This window comes from Centroberyx gerrardi, chromosome 10 (genome assembly GCF_048128805.1).
Source record: "Centroberyx gerrardi isolate f3 chromosome 10, fCenGer3.hap1.cur.20231027, whole genome shotgun sequence".
Lineage (NCBI taxonomy): Eukaryota > Metazoa > Chordata > Actinopteri > Beryciformes > Berycidae > Centroberyx > Centroberyx gerrardi.
Window position 1 is genome coordinate 5,880,191 of NC_136006.1, and position 15,251 is coordinate 5,895,441.

At 41.5% G+C, this 15,251-nt stretch overlaps 1 protein-coding gene across 2 annotated transcripts; it reads right to left on the bottom strand.

The window, feature by feature from the left end:
- Positions 1-5,409: 5,409 nt before the first annotated feature.
- Positions 5,410-14,750, bottom strand: insig2 (insulin induced gene 2). 2 transcript variants are annotated; one of them, XM_078286271.1, is made up of 7 exons: positions 14,620-14,750; positions 13,616-13,823; positions 12,779-12,951; positions 9,741-9,865; positions 8,915-9,081; positions 8,146-8,245; positions 5,410-7,889 (listed from the first exon to the last, which is right to left on the bottom strand). In XM_078286271.1, exons 2-7 carry the CDS (start codon positions 13,735-13,737, stop codon positions 7,848-7,850), a joined length of 729 nt encoding a protein of 242 aa, XP_078142397.1. In that variant the 5' UTR covers positions 13,738-13,823; positions 14,620-14,750; the 3' UTR covers positions 5,410-7,847. The 2 variants fall into 2 exon arrangements, with proteins under 2 accessions (XP_078142397.1, XP_071773276.1); XM_071917175.2 differs by having other exon boundaries at positions 13,616-13,828; positions 14,620-14,746.
- Positions 14,751-15,251: the final 501 nt, after the last annotated feature.

Sequence of the window (15,251 nt, forward strand, 5' to 3'; positions counted from 1 at the left end):
ACAAAAATATATATATATATATATAATCTCTGTCTTTTAGTCCAAAACACTGTGCCAAAAATAAGCCTCTCCAAATTTTTTTTTTTTTTCCCTTTTATTTTTCACCCTGGTCAAAATCACTTCATCCATTATAGTCAGGTTGTTGACAGTGTGTGAGAGGGGTTGACACACCAGAGGCAGGCGGAGGAGTCGTGTAGTGTTGTGCCCCCTTCTGGCCATTCACACTCTGTATGTTTCTGTATTCATGGATGTCAGCAGTACACTAGTTAGTCACCACACACTGCAAAGCCTCACTTAGCATCACAGTCAGCCTTTTATTTATGAAAGCAAAGCTGTTTTTACTCATTCGTACCGTAACACTAATCTCTCTGAACTTTATCATTAATCTCATGACCCTGATAGGTAATCTTTTCATATTCATAAAGACAAATTCTCAAAATCGTCCCCCTATATGAAGGTTTTTCTAATTGACTTTAACTTGTTTATTGAGTGGCTGAAGTTTGTGAGCTGAAAGTTCAACTACAATACAATATTATGAAAGCGCGTACCTATTTGTTTATTTAGTGCATTACTTATTTTATTATTATTATGATTTTGTGTGTGATTTTGTGTGTGTGTTCTTTTTGTACTTTCTATCTCCCCCTCACTAGAAAATACTAATACTAATTTAATGCATAACTGGCACTGTTCATGTTGGTAAATTCTGATTCTGCTAATAAAGATAATAATAAAAAATACAGTAACACTACTCAAAACCACAACCCATATTCCCACCATTAATATTCAATACATTACCAATCAGTATTTCTATTGTAAGCTATGGTGTATATTGTCAGTCATGAAAACTCATTCATTGGTGTTATGGCAGAACTGAGTATGCTGTGAACCCACCAACCTTTATCAATATATAAAGGGTCTTCGGGTGACATAACTGGCGGCCATATTGGAGGTCCTCAGCTCTTGGGCAACATACAGTGGCAAACTGCTAACTGCATTTCTAAACGTACTTCATCTTGACAAATTCATTAGAAAAAGTTCATTTCTGTGCTATTTTCGACCGGGAACTGATCATTTCGCCAATGATAAATCTGATCAATTTTGTGTTTAGATAACGCCAGCTTGTTAGCTAGCTAAGCATAGTATCTTATCAGCTAACCGTCACTGTCTTGTAAATACATTAGCGTAGGCTACTAGCTAACGTGTGTAGTATAGCTAGCGGACTCATAGTCGCATGTTCACATTAACATCAGTGTGTTTGCTGGCTAGTTAGCTAGCTAACAGTTTTTTCAGGTTAACTGAGCTGACTCTTCTCAAGCTACAACTCAGAGTGTTTTGGAATAAAGACAAGACAGTTTACTGTGTCACAGTAACCTAGTATCTCTCCTTTTCTAGTCTGATTGTTATATATTTAGATATTATTCTCCAGCAGACCTCCACCATGGTGCCAGATGTGGTCGCTAAGGAATCTGACACAACTGCAAAGCCTCTATTGAAATAATATACTTAAAATGGCCAGAAAGAAGGAAGTACAGACCTGTGTGTACCCTCGACTACACTTCATTTATTCGTTCATTCATTCGTCCTTTGTCTGTAGCCTATGCTCAGTCGCTGTAACAGCAGACTGAACAGAGTGTAATGAAAAACCAATTAGCTGCTTTTGGCACCAAACACCCAGCACACACCCCACCTGAGACCGCCTCGCATTAATTCTCCTCTCCTTTAGCGGTCCAAGGCCTCGTACAGGCTTTAACTGCTGCTCATGGTCGTTTTGTGGCTCTCTTATTAAAAGACGTGCTGACATGGCAAAGCATCTATTGCTTTGGCTGAAAATATGACTCCGGGACGAGCCGCCGCTGCTGCTGCTAAGCCACAAAACTCCATTATTGCCTCTATTCCAGCTCCCTCTCACAGAGCTGAGGAGAGTGGAGACACTGGTGGAATAGGAGGCTGATTGTGATTGATGGCTTCCCATTAGCCAGTCTGTTATCGCTCCGGCTGGGGGGAACGACCACTGAGTTGTAACACAACACATTACCTGAGTCTCTCTCCCCAGCCCCGGCCGAGAGCCGCTTAAATAAAATATAGACCCTCTCTCCGAGATCCTCATTCCCTGCTCAAGGCACTCCGACTGTTATCCCGTCAGCTGTGATTTGCTGAGCATTCCCACTCAATAAACACATCGTTAGTATTCATATTAACTGGAGCCAGCGTGTGAGATATCTGCACTCCTCTCTCTCTCTGCTTTGCGGGCCTGCGAGTCCTGATTGTGGATGTATCTGGTGTAGCTTCACCAGGTCGGATTTTTTTCCCCTTCCTTCTTCTTCCTTTTCTCTTTGGTCCCTGTCAAAATGATTGATTGGGACCAGGGCACAGAGTGTCCTGCATTACCCCAACAAATGATCTGGCCCTCGCTGGCAGACCTTGGCCAGAGAGAAATCAATATTTCACCATTAAAATCTATCAGAGGAGAGTTAGGGCAGCGGCTGTCAGAGGCGACACTATCAAGCCGCTGCAACATTAAACCTGACACCTGCAGCACATGAGTAATCAATATCTAGTGGTTCACAGATCATTTGTGGTCACCTTTTAAGCGGTGATGGATGTCTCCTGGGGCAGTGATTCATGTTGTGACACCGTTTAACAGGGTTTTATTCCAGTTTAGATGGTCATCCCTCAGAGGGGCGCGGGAGACGGGGCGGCGTGGTTCCCGGCCGGGACCTATTTCATCGGACTCAGCCTGTCTTCGGCGATTACCGCGCGCCTTTTATAGGTTTTGTGCCCTGCTGTGTGTGAAAACACCCCGAGCGAGCGCAAGGTCAAACTTTAAGAGTTCCAGCGATCCGAGAGAAAACGTGGCAAAAAAAAAAAAATCGAGTAAGGTTAAAGGTCGGAAGCAGTTAGCGGCGGTGTCAGAAGCGGGATGTGCAGAGCGGTTGGGGTTGTGTGTCGTTTGTTGGGCAAAAACATCCGACTCAAAAGCACAAAAATGAGCAGGAGTAGGTGTGCGAGGACGGCAGGGAGAAGCGATCGGCTACCTTTTAATGTTTCCTCCTCAGCAAATATGTGAGAGCTCTCAACCTTGCCTCCTGACCCTCATTCTGCGAGAGGAGATAATTGCTTGTCAGGAATAAATAGAGAGATTAATGAATTCATTAGTGGTGGGGAGTTTAGCTCTTCGGAGCAGCACTTACTGCTATGACACATCACGCCTATTGTTTTACTAGCTAGTTAGCCTTGAACAATAACATTCGCACAGCAAATTGCCTCATACAGTCATGTAAACCAAAGAGAAACTGTGTCCTTATCCTGGAATTTAGCAATAATGCAAACAAAGGGTCTTTAAATCCCGATTATTCATCTTAATTACTTTTGTCTATAAGAGCCTGTGTCTGTGGGAGCCGGTACAAGACAGGACACATTAATCCACATTAGCAATGAACACTGTACCAGTTGATGTGAGCAATTTTGCAGTGGCACTGCAGTTTGTGAGCAGCATTTGTGCCAGATATACCTCCACTTAATCAGCTGGCTGTTTAAATAGGTTTCAGACTTTTAATTCAGCTCTGGAAACTAAGCTTATCTTTTACCTGAGAACTGAGGGTCATTTCACCCAAATTTCAGTTTCCACTCTAAAGAAATATTATATTATATCGTCAAAACTCCAGAGATTATGCAATTCAATCAAGGGATTTAAAGCCATTTAGTTGTTTGACCTTATTGACCTAATTGTAATTATTATAACTTGATACCTTCACATGTAAAAAGAAAAAAAGAGCTTACAGTTCTGAGCTTCATGAATAATTGTAAAAATATTAACTTAAATGATCAATTTGAATCAGCATGTATCCCAGCATACAGCATTGCATTGTAATTTCATTTCAAACATCAATTTGCCCATGGGTTAGATCAACTCACAATTGCTGGAAAACCCTTTTGAATAAACTTTCATTTTTCACAATAAAAGCCTCCTAAATAAGCTTATTAACAGATAAAAATATCATTTCTTCCTGTCAGAGTAACTGGAGTTTTGATAATTCAGCATGTTGCTTCAACTTCTTATTGACAATTATGACAAGTCAGTCAAACTCAACATTAGGAGTGTGCATTAAAGCAACTAGCACATAAGATGACTTGATTATTCAGTACATCTAAACTGAAATTAAAGATACTTAAGAAGCCCGGCATGTTATCTTTTAGCTCTGCTACATTTAAAGGATAATTCCAGTTATTTTCAACCTGGGCCTTATTTTCCTAGTTTGTACCATAATGACGATTGTGTTGAAAATTTCATCACTTAGCCTACTTCATTGTGGAGTGTTCATACCTCCAGGTCGCTGGGAGCACTGCTGTCCAACACACACACACACACACACACACACACACAGGGCCAACGGTAATCAGCAGTTGAATGCAAAAAGCGATTGTTGAAAGGTGATTTTATTCGCTTTTTCGATCAACTTCTGGAGATTATCGGTGAAGTGATTAAATTTTCAACATAATCAATCGTCATGATGGTAACAACTAAAAAAATAAGGCCCAGGTTGAAAATAACTGGAATTATCCTTTAATAGAGGGAAAGATCCATATGATAAAGCCACAGTGAGATGCTCTGAATTTCTTTGTCATTTTCGTGTTCATGAGCAGCACCTGATTCTTTTTTCTTACGTGTGATAGCTTATTAAAATATTAAGATCCAGGCTGCTGATTTCACTCTAACACCTGCTTTCATTAACTACACATTCATGACCTACGAAAAAACATTTCACTTTGTTTTAAATCAACATCTTCCAGCTCCACACTCATTCATACCAGACAGTCACACTGGGAGCCGCCCCAGTAGAACCACAGTCCTCTACTGTTTCCCACTGAGCAGCTGGGGGTTACCTGCCTTGCTCAAGAGCGTCTCGACAGTAGCTGCTGACAGAGGGAATCTAATCCAATCCACTTCCACCACCCTGGTTTTCCCTGCAGATATTCAACGCTACAAACCCTAGGCTCAAGTTTGCCTCTCCAACCATCAGGCCACAGCTGCTATTTATTAGTTTAAGGAGGCATGAAGCAAGGTGTCGGTGTGGAGGAAGAAAGGGAAAAGTACCTACACTAAGCAACATTCCTATATGTCACCTTTGACCCATATTTACATATATTTAACACCTTAAATGCCTAAAACTCAAGAATACTGAATCTGCTTCACCATTATAAGATTCAACTCTAAAGTAACATCTTGTACTTTTTGACCAATAGCTTTATTAAAGTCTATCTGTATTAACATAATCATGAATATTCAACACTATAAAACTCTGTGTAAACTCTGTATAAAACTCTCTCTCCAACCTGCAGATCAAACTCATCCTTAGTTTTCCTCCACAATGGGGAAGATGAGGAAAAAGAGAAATCCGAGGCGGTTAGTTACCAAAAGGCATGTTGTTTATTACACCAAAAGAGATTGCACGTGTTCAGGTTCCAGACGCTGCATTAGTGAGTGGATTGATTAAGTTTCCGTTCAACCACCGCACAAGTTCAATCCTCCGGCTTCTGGAGGGATAAAAACAACCAGTCTATCGTATTTTAACAAAAAAAAAAATACAGCTGCTACAATGCTGATGTGAAACATGCTACCCAAAACTCTGTAATTGTGTTTCAGAAAAAAATGTTCCTCCACATTGCCTTACACAACATCATGCAACCTAAATCATACAGATTACAAAAACACTGTTTGGAAAGTTTCAATTGTTTAAACACCGTGTAATTCTTCTAATTAGACCCATTAGGTTTTATATCAAAGACATTTTTAAAAAAGTTCCCTTAATGGTCCAATGGTCCTCTTCATTGATACAGTAAGTGCTCCTTGTTTTACCTCCTTGTGTTTTTGTTGTTGTTTTTAATGAAAGGACCAGCTGTAGTTTCTACCATCCAGCAGCCCAACAACACCGACTGCATATAGGACCTAAACAGCAGGATGGAGATCTTCACACTTATAAACACTGTATCTGAATCTTGTCTTTGTGCCCAAGTCAACGCGAATGTACCTGCGTTAAAAAAATACAGAGTGGAAAAAGTCCCATAATGGGATCTGTGAATTATCCAGCGGACATACCGGAACAATGCTGCGACATTTAGGAATATCAACATTTGATGCTGCTGTGGATGTGAAAATGAGTCCAGACACAGAATCTCATTTGTTTTTCTGAATGATAACATCTTGCACTCATAACACCATAAGTATTCTTTATAAGCCACTGAAAACTTTGGGAAATTGTCTCATGAAACTGTAACAAACTATGCATGTACATAGTTATATGCTATTGTATGTATTACGTTTGTAAGTATTCGACTAACACAGTCGGGCAGGATCACACACACAATCTTGACGCTTGACTCGCACCAAAGATAAATATAAAACTTATTTCAAGCAACTTTCAGAAAAAGATGACGCTCTACCTCTCCATCTAAAGCCGAGGTCTCCGGTATTGTTAGTTGACTGATCATCTATGGTTTATAAAGGATAACTATCAAGTGTTTTTCAAGTGCTATGAAGAAGCTTTTTCAAAGTTAGCTGGGCAATTTGGCATTCCTGCTGTTTGGGGAAAATAAAGGCTGCAATTATAGAGGGAACAGAAAATCAGATTTTTGACTCTATGTGACACAAATCTGATGTTTTTATCCATTTTAAACAGCACCTGAAGGGTTTCAGTCCAAAAGACTGTGTAACACATTTTGGGAAAACCTAAAACATTCCATGTCCTCAATTTTATAAGCAAATGTCTTAAGATGACTCCCAACTTCAATACTAACTCATAATGTGCGTGACTTCCATGCCAGCAGTCAATATGGGAGAGTGGGTGTCACTTTTTTTTTTTTCACATTTTGGAACGAAACCCTTCAGTTTCAAAATAAGATCTGGTTTACATAAAGACAAACCAACCCAATTTTCTCTGCCCGTCTCAATTCAGCAAAACATACAATCCACCTCCAACCCAAAACCCTTGTAGCCTTCTACAATCAAAAATAAGAAATCACTCTTCATTCATTCATTGGATCCGATGATACTGTACATATCAGTGACTGGCAGGCAGGTGAGGCTGAAACACCCACTGGATGTGACTGCTGAACACTGAACACCTCTGGTCCTCACAGCCGGGGCAGACATGCATACAGCACACACCGTCATTCCTTTACATATAAAATAAAACACTACCGAATGCGTGTGGATGCATATAAGCTAATTTTACATTATAAAAGCATGGAATATAGATGCGTATCTTTCTAGATATAAGCGAGCTATGCTATAGATTCTCTACAGATATGTGAGAGGATGTGTAGAGATTAGGGGATGTGAGCAGAGTTTTAAAACTGATCCCCTGCATGACTGTTTGGCACAATGGAGCCAAAGGTTTCAAACTGCTAGTGCTGAGTTGATCTGAACGGCGACAGATGCTTCGCCGCTAATCACGTTCCAGTTGAGTTGCGATCACAGACGGCGCAGTGGATAAACCGCACCAAAAGAAATATATTTTTAAAAAAAAAGAAAAGAAAGAAACCCTCCGCTGTCATTATTCACCTCAGCTCAGCAGCAAATGAAGGTTCACGGTGAAGTCGGCGTCGGCTCTGAACGGGCTAATGAGAGCCAATCAGAAATACTGTGTTGTCCAGCGGAAAGCGCCAGGCAGCGAATCAGGAGCCCATTATTCCTCGGCCGTGCTTGACTGCTCCGCCTCAGCCGGGGTCGGTCGGCCAATCCCCATCAACGCTGCGTACAGATGTCCTTTGGTGACCCGCTTTTGGCTTCGCGCTGGTGCAAAGAAACTGTCATTCTGAGCAGAGGTTTGATGGAGCTAACGGATCGCTCACTCCTGATGGGTCTTCTCTTGAACAACTTTGTATTCATACTGAGAGAAACGACACAAGGAGAGGAAAAACAAAAGTCAAGACACATGACAGTTGGATTAACTTTCATGGCCGGTTTGTTCTATTGAGAGTGTACAGTTTGGTAGGAGTAAGAAATTTATGCGTGGCCTTTTGGAGAAGGACATTCATGCAACTCTTTCACTTCACTTAAAATGTTTTTGCGTTACAGTCGAACCATATAGGACCAGCGTGGATCTAATACTGATCCAGCAGAGTTTGGGCTTTGCAGGTGCTTACCAAGGCTAGCTGCCGTCCGATGTTTCCCATAGTTATCACACCCGCAAAGAAGATGCAAGGTAACCAGGAGCGAATGTAGAGGAAATCTGGAGAAGTATACCTGTGCAGAAAAGAAGCACAACATTACAGCAACTGTTTAGCGATACGCTAAACGGAAGATTTAGCAATTAATTAAGTTTAACCTTTAGCTATTTAACAGAAGTGTTTGCAGGGTGTCTGCAAGTTTCAAGTTAAATTTAAGACATTTGAAGGCTTTTTAATGCCAGTTAGAATGAATACAAGACCAATTTTGCACATGACAAAAAGGGAAAAATATAACTATAGACATATCAGAATATAAGTCTACGTGAAACACACTGTATCAAGAAACTGCAGCATTTTTAAGACCTCTCAAACTGAATTTAAGGCTTTATTTAACTGCATTCAAACCCTTTTAAAGCCTTGAGTTTGGATGAAATAATTTATGGTATTTTAAGACATTTTCAGGGAAATGCAGTTTGATCCAGCAATCCTGACCAGAGTTGCCAAAGGGGTTTTACATGCCGATTGGGAATGCAGCTAAATGAACGTAAAGGAAAGAAAACATACTGCTGGAATTATTGGATACAAAAAAATGTTTCCATGTTCAGCTTTGCCTGCGCCTGTCATCTTGAATTTCATTTTTTTCCTCTTCTTTCGTGTATTTTTTCACGGTGTTTTTATCCGTTTGCATCACTGCACAAACAAACTACACTAAACTCTGTGTGTGTGTGTGTGTGTGTGAACTCACTGAAAGACTCCATTGTAGACCAGGAGCTGGGTTGCCAGCGTCGCCAGCAGAGCGATGCAGACTCCCAGGCCGAAGCCGCTGCGGGAGCGGTCGAACGTCCACCACAGGCCGATGGAGAGCGCCGCCAGCGTCAGAGACAGCTGGACGTTGTTGGCAAAGTCCACTTTCTGACAGCAGCAGGGTCAAGGGCCTGGCAGTCAGCGATACAGAGCTTTACAACTGGATCTACACAGAGGCCGTGTAGACGAGACAGAAACTGCAGCTATGTGGGACGTTCAGCTAGTTAGCCATCGTAGGGTTAATATGAGAGTGTACCAAGTGTTGAATCTTAATGCAGCTGATTTGAAACAACAAATTATGATTAAAAACTGATGTACTGAAGTGCATGCATAACGCGCTGTCAACATTCACAGTCTACATTATACATTATCAAACCGCTCGCTGCCAAATGAACAACTCAGGATAGACCACTGACTAAAATATTGCCTGTGGCTTGGTGAAAACTTGCATCGCCAAATAGTCATTTTCTTAGAAATTTAGACAAACTGGTTGTTTTCCCACTGACATCCAAGTATTTTAACCATTTACAATGTCTAACTAATGCCTCAGGCTCACAGAACAAGGGTTTCTATGTGTGCAATTCTAGTATAAAACACAAAAAACTGTAGATATAAGATTTTTGCAGTTCACCAACGACATAGCAATAAAACAACAATAAATCATTCTGCAATTTCTAACCCTTGAGCCCCATCATGTATTTTGGTGGTGTGATTGTCAGTGAACTGATCCAGTGGTAACAACAACAACAACAACGCCTTAAGGATACAGCGCTGGCATGGTTGATGCCCACGAACACGGCCACGCAGCGCATCACACTGGACCACTCCCGCTTGAACTTGTGCGGCTCGCCCAGCCGGCTGTCGATGCACGGGTACAACAGGCCGATCATGGCTGAGAAAGGGACAAAGGGAGAGACAACACAACCGGCTTTTATTGCTGCAATAGCACAGTCCCAACATGCTTTGCACGGTATTGTTGTGAAGAGAAAAGGCCTTCGCGTGGCATCCATGCAATTCTGATGACACACTCCCTAGGTCTGAAACTGTTTTTGAAAAAGCTTCCTTATGTGTCCAGTTAGCAGGGTCAGGAAATATAACCTGCCAAGCGCCAAATGCCGGTAAAATCTTTAGCTTTTTGAGACGATAACATTTAGTTACAGTTTTGGTCTTTGCCTATTCTCAAACTTTGTCCCCACTGGCCACCGTACCCTCCCTCTGACTGTGATCCAATCAAATCAAAGCAAAATAATGGTTCTGCATCAAACATGCTCCTGATTGGCTGCCTGTTACGCTGCTCTACACAAAGCGGAAGCATCTAAACTTCCTGGATGGATTATTTGAATATTAAAGTAATTCTCATGTAGCGAGTTACTTCATGATGAATTACCAACTTGATCCACTGTGTGAGTGAGTGAGTTTTAAATTAAAACTCTAAATCTGCTCTTGTCTCTTTATTGAATATTTGACAGTACCTGATTCTATACATGAAAAAGCATGAAAACAGCTAGGGTGATATTTCTATGAAAAAATACATTAATTATTTTGGCTGTTAAAGCTTGTTCCTGGCAGGTAAATTCATTTGTTAACTTCAGACACTGGCAGTTGGTATTTGACAAAATAACAATAAACTTCGCTGATTTGCATCGCAGCTCAAGCCCCGATCACCTTCGACTTAACTAATGTGCCGTCAAAACAAATTAATTTTGCACTGTCAACAAAATGCGATAGCCCTCCCGCGGGGGATGAAAGCCTAGTGTGTGTTAGCAACAAGTGGAGATGACAGGCTCCTGCAGGAAGAGCGGCGGAGTCTCAGGAGGGAGAGAGCCTGGGGCTGCTGGGCTGCGAGCGGAGCCGCTCGGGACCAGCCAGCGCCGCGCCGCGCCGCACTCCCCCGCTTTACATCCGCCGCTCAGCACCCAGGGGACGACATTTCAATAATGCCGGCTAGTCGAGCCCACTGGGCACTGTGTGCATTCAGATGGAGGGGGGTGTGTGTGGATGTGTGTGTGTGTGTTTATTCCCATGCAAATGTCCACATATGCTACTTCAAAATGCCAGGAGCTGTGGTTGCACAATCGTGTTTAATCTTATTTAACTGTATATGGCGATTTTAGTTTCTGCAATTAATATTTGTACGTCTCATTTCCCTTAGAACAGCTGAAAATAATCAAGGTGTTGCTATGAGAAAGAGAGAGTGTGATTAAAACAGCTTTGTTCCCCAAATCAATTAATAATCTAATAATTGTGATTAACGACTGTGGTTGCAATGTCTAGAAAAATAATCAAGATTCTAATTTTATCTATAACTGTGCGGCCTTATCATAAGCTGTGGTTACACTTGTTATTTGGAATAAGACTTTTGAGATCCAGTCATAAAAGACCAAATCTCTGAGTGTCCATACACACTAAACATCTGCCGAGTTTCGTCCCAAAATGAGAAAAAAAAAAGTGACACCTGCTCTTACAAAATTACAATAATGTCCATCTATTTACGTCACTCGTATGCAGATTGTGACTGAATTGAATTGTTCAGGCTATATGGAATTCCAGTCCTAATGCCATGTGTGACTGGAGGCAAAAAAACAAAACTAAATAAAAATAACATTGAAACAACAAGTGCAACCAGAGCCACATGTAAAGCTGTCTAATCAGATCATTAAAGAGTGAATCAGCACTAAATCACATTTATGAGCTGTAAACATTATTGTATGGCTTCTACATAGTGACAGTGGCATTAATCCAGTACTTAATTTCAACATTTTTCAACTGAAGTCCTACATCCACTTCTAGGGGGCAGAAAATCATTGTTGCACTGCTCTCCAAGTGATGTGAAGACAGGTATTTCACCTTTGGCAGCATCAAATGCTTTGCCATCAGAAAATTGTTCCCACCCCCAAGAAGAGATGGGTGATCTGTTATGGACACACTCCCCTATTCACTCTCACCACACTTTTTCACATCTTTCAAAATTAGTGTACCAGGCAGAGACTGGCTGGAAAGTTTGTTTACACACTCTTTAAAGATCATTTGGCTTTCAATTCTGCCATTAGGGCCATTCAAATCAAGCTGTAATAAAGCAATTTGATTTGATTGTGTATTACTGCTGTGTGTGTCTACAGCAGTGGTTCTAAACCCTCAGGACCCAGAACCCTGCTGGTTTTCATTCTAGCCATCTAATCAGAGACTGATTTACACCTAGTGATGCAGAGTGACTTTAACTGCCTGGTAGGATAGAAAACTAGCAGCACTGTGTGTCCCGAGGATCAGGATTGAGAAAGACTGGCCTACATGGACTTAGTATTTTGAAATGAGACAATACGTTTTTTCAAACAGCCTGCAAACAGCCTTCATCAATCAATGTATCAAAACCCAAAATGGGGGTTGTTTCTGGTGAGACACAACATGGTGAATACAAATCTGTATTTATACTAGAGCTTATAGCTCTACGAATCCTTGTCCTGTACAAATCAAACAGCCCCAATAAAATGGGAAGAAGATGGCACTCAATCCATGAAGAGAGACACTTCAAGAGACGTGTTTCAGTAATTAACAGAGCATTCATCAGAGCAATCCTTGTCCTGTAATCAGAGATGTCAAATGGTTACGCTGTATGAAAAACTTCTTGCCAGAAGTCGACACAGACTCTGGAGCTTCCTGGCCGAGGATCAAATGCCACCAGGACCTTCTCTCCTGCGTCTCCTCCACTCTGCGTCCCTCTCAGCTTCCTACTGTCTCGATGAAAAGACAAAAATAAACCTGACGGGACCGCGGACTGCTAGCTATCTTTAGGGTGTGTCCATCTTACCTGAGGCCGTGCCGCAGCAGGGCGGCACCCACCAGGCTGAGGAGAAGATACTGCTGATGACATCAGGAGGGAAGAGGGTGACGTTTCTCTGCACCTGAAGCAGGTTCAGCACCAAGGCCAGGAACACACCCACTGAGAACAGCATGGCCCCACGGATCACCAGGTTGGTGGTCCTGTAATACAGAACACCAAGAAGTCATCAGAATCAAAATCACCTTTAACACATACTGAGAAGTTGCAGTTTCTTGGTAAAATACTGACACAACATGTTACAAGGACAACAAGACCTCACATACAGTACAACATGACAGTGTAAGACACCATATATCCTCCTATATACTTGTTCTACATAAAAAATAGGCACATCCCTGCCTTTGGTAATGAAGAACAACAAAGGGCTCGTTATCCAGCCTGGCTATGAGCACCATGTGAATACAAAATTAACAGAGACAACCACCCTTAAACACTTTAAAAAAAAAAAACAGCTCATGCCCATGTACCTTACATTTCTACCATACATTGTTGTTTGGAGGTGTATCTTTCTTATTCCTGTGGGTAACTGGCCAAACAAGACACCAATTTCTCCACCGACAGTAGCCTCAATAGACCCGAATGCAAAGCAGCCACAAAATAGCCGATGTTGTGTTGTGAGTAAGGGGTGCGACTCTCACTTTTTCTTGACCTGAAAAACTCATTCCATTATCGCTATTGTTCTGTCTACCAAGACATAAAAACCACAGCTGAATGCAAAAAGCCTACCTACAAGTCGTGAGTTGACCACCCATGGTCCACTTCTATCTATAATTTGGGCCAAAGTTTAACAGCCTCAGAACTGACCTGTTGGTGATGACCGAGATGTAGGGCCCCTGGGGGGGCCGAGGCTTCTGGCCGGATCCCAACCGCTGCTGCTGGCCGCTGGTCACTGTGCTGTCGGTCATGGCTGTCAGTGTTAGGGACATTCGTAACCCTAGGAGAGGGAAATGTGTAACGCTGTCTGACGTCTCTATCCACCAGTGAGTTCAACGTCCTCCACTGACATCCCAAACTGTGCTGGAAAACAAGGACAGGGAGATTGTCAGAAAAGTCTAGTGTAGTCTTGTTTATATAGGCTATAGTCAAGTCTCAAAGGGCTTTACATACCATCATATACATGTCATATACCATGCTACATCATATATACATATTACACATATATACATCCTATACTACGTCATATACATACATAATTTACTACAAAAAGGCTTTGACAGCAGCAGTTTCAAACCTAGTTCAGGTATGCTGATCTTATGCTAGATTATATGTCAAATTGTTTGCAAGTGCCTGACAGTGTAGCTGCAGTGTAACATTTGCTGGTGATATTGATGCTAGCTAACTAAACAACAAACTGTTTGTTTACCGGTTAGCGTTAGGTAACAAACGACCTTTAGCTATAGCAGTTCGCCTCAGGTGAGTCTGTATGATCAGTGTCAACAGACCGTCATCTGTGGCATAACACAGATTTAAATAACCTTTTATCTCAGCTAGCCTGGCAAGCTGTTAACGTTACCTAGCTGATTAGATCGCTAATCGTCATGCAGTACAGCGTTAGCCAACCTGTTCATAAACATTACCCAACTAGTTGCTGATAAATACGTTTAGAAGAAGCAATGTAAATTCGAAATTAACACTAATAAAAACTGCTACTTCAATAGCCAGAAGGCTGCCTGGCTAGTAGACGTTATGTCAGTAGTCGGGTGAGAGCTAAGTTAGCTTTGGAATAGCTAGCTTGATTACATAGCTTACATTTGTTATTATAAGCTATCCGTAGCAGCAGGCTGGCTGAGGTGAATGATAAATCTTACCTTATGTTGAGAGAGACATTCCGCGAATTTAATTATACATTTCACACGACATTTAAACTGGCTCAGAGTGTGTATTCGTTGGCGAGATAACGGATGAAACGTTAATTAGCCTTCTCGCTAACTTAGAACACTTCCGGTTGGAACTGCGTCCCTGAGCTGAATGCACAGCCAATCAGCTTCTAAAGCCATGACGTAACCGCGTTACACAAAGCTTGCGTATCACGTGATTAAAGTAGTGCACTCATGAAGTTTCATAAATGTGCCTTTTTAAGTGTTATTGCCAAATGCCATTCATTTAACTTGGGACTTAGCTCCTTCCTGGTCTTCTTTATTCTTAAAAGTACAAAACAATTAAAAGTCAATCTTTTGTAAACCATTATTTAAAGGAATAGTTCACTCAAAAATTAAAATTCTGTCATCATCTACTCACCCTCATGCCAAATGAAACACAGGTGAAATTTATTAGTCCATATAACACACAGGGAGGTTGCCAGCACAACTTCGTAGCAGTCTTCTCCAAAACAACTGAAGTCAATGGGGACCTGTTCTTTAGAGTTCCAAAACAAAAACAGCCAAACAATCACACTGTGAATAGAAAGACCTATACACCATTATTTGTTGCAAATCAATCA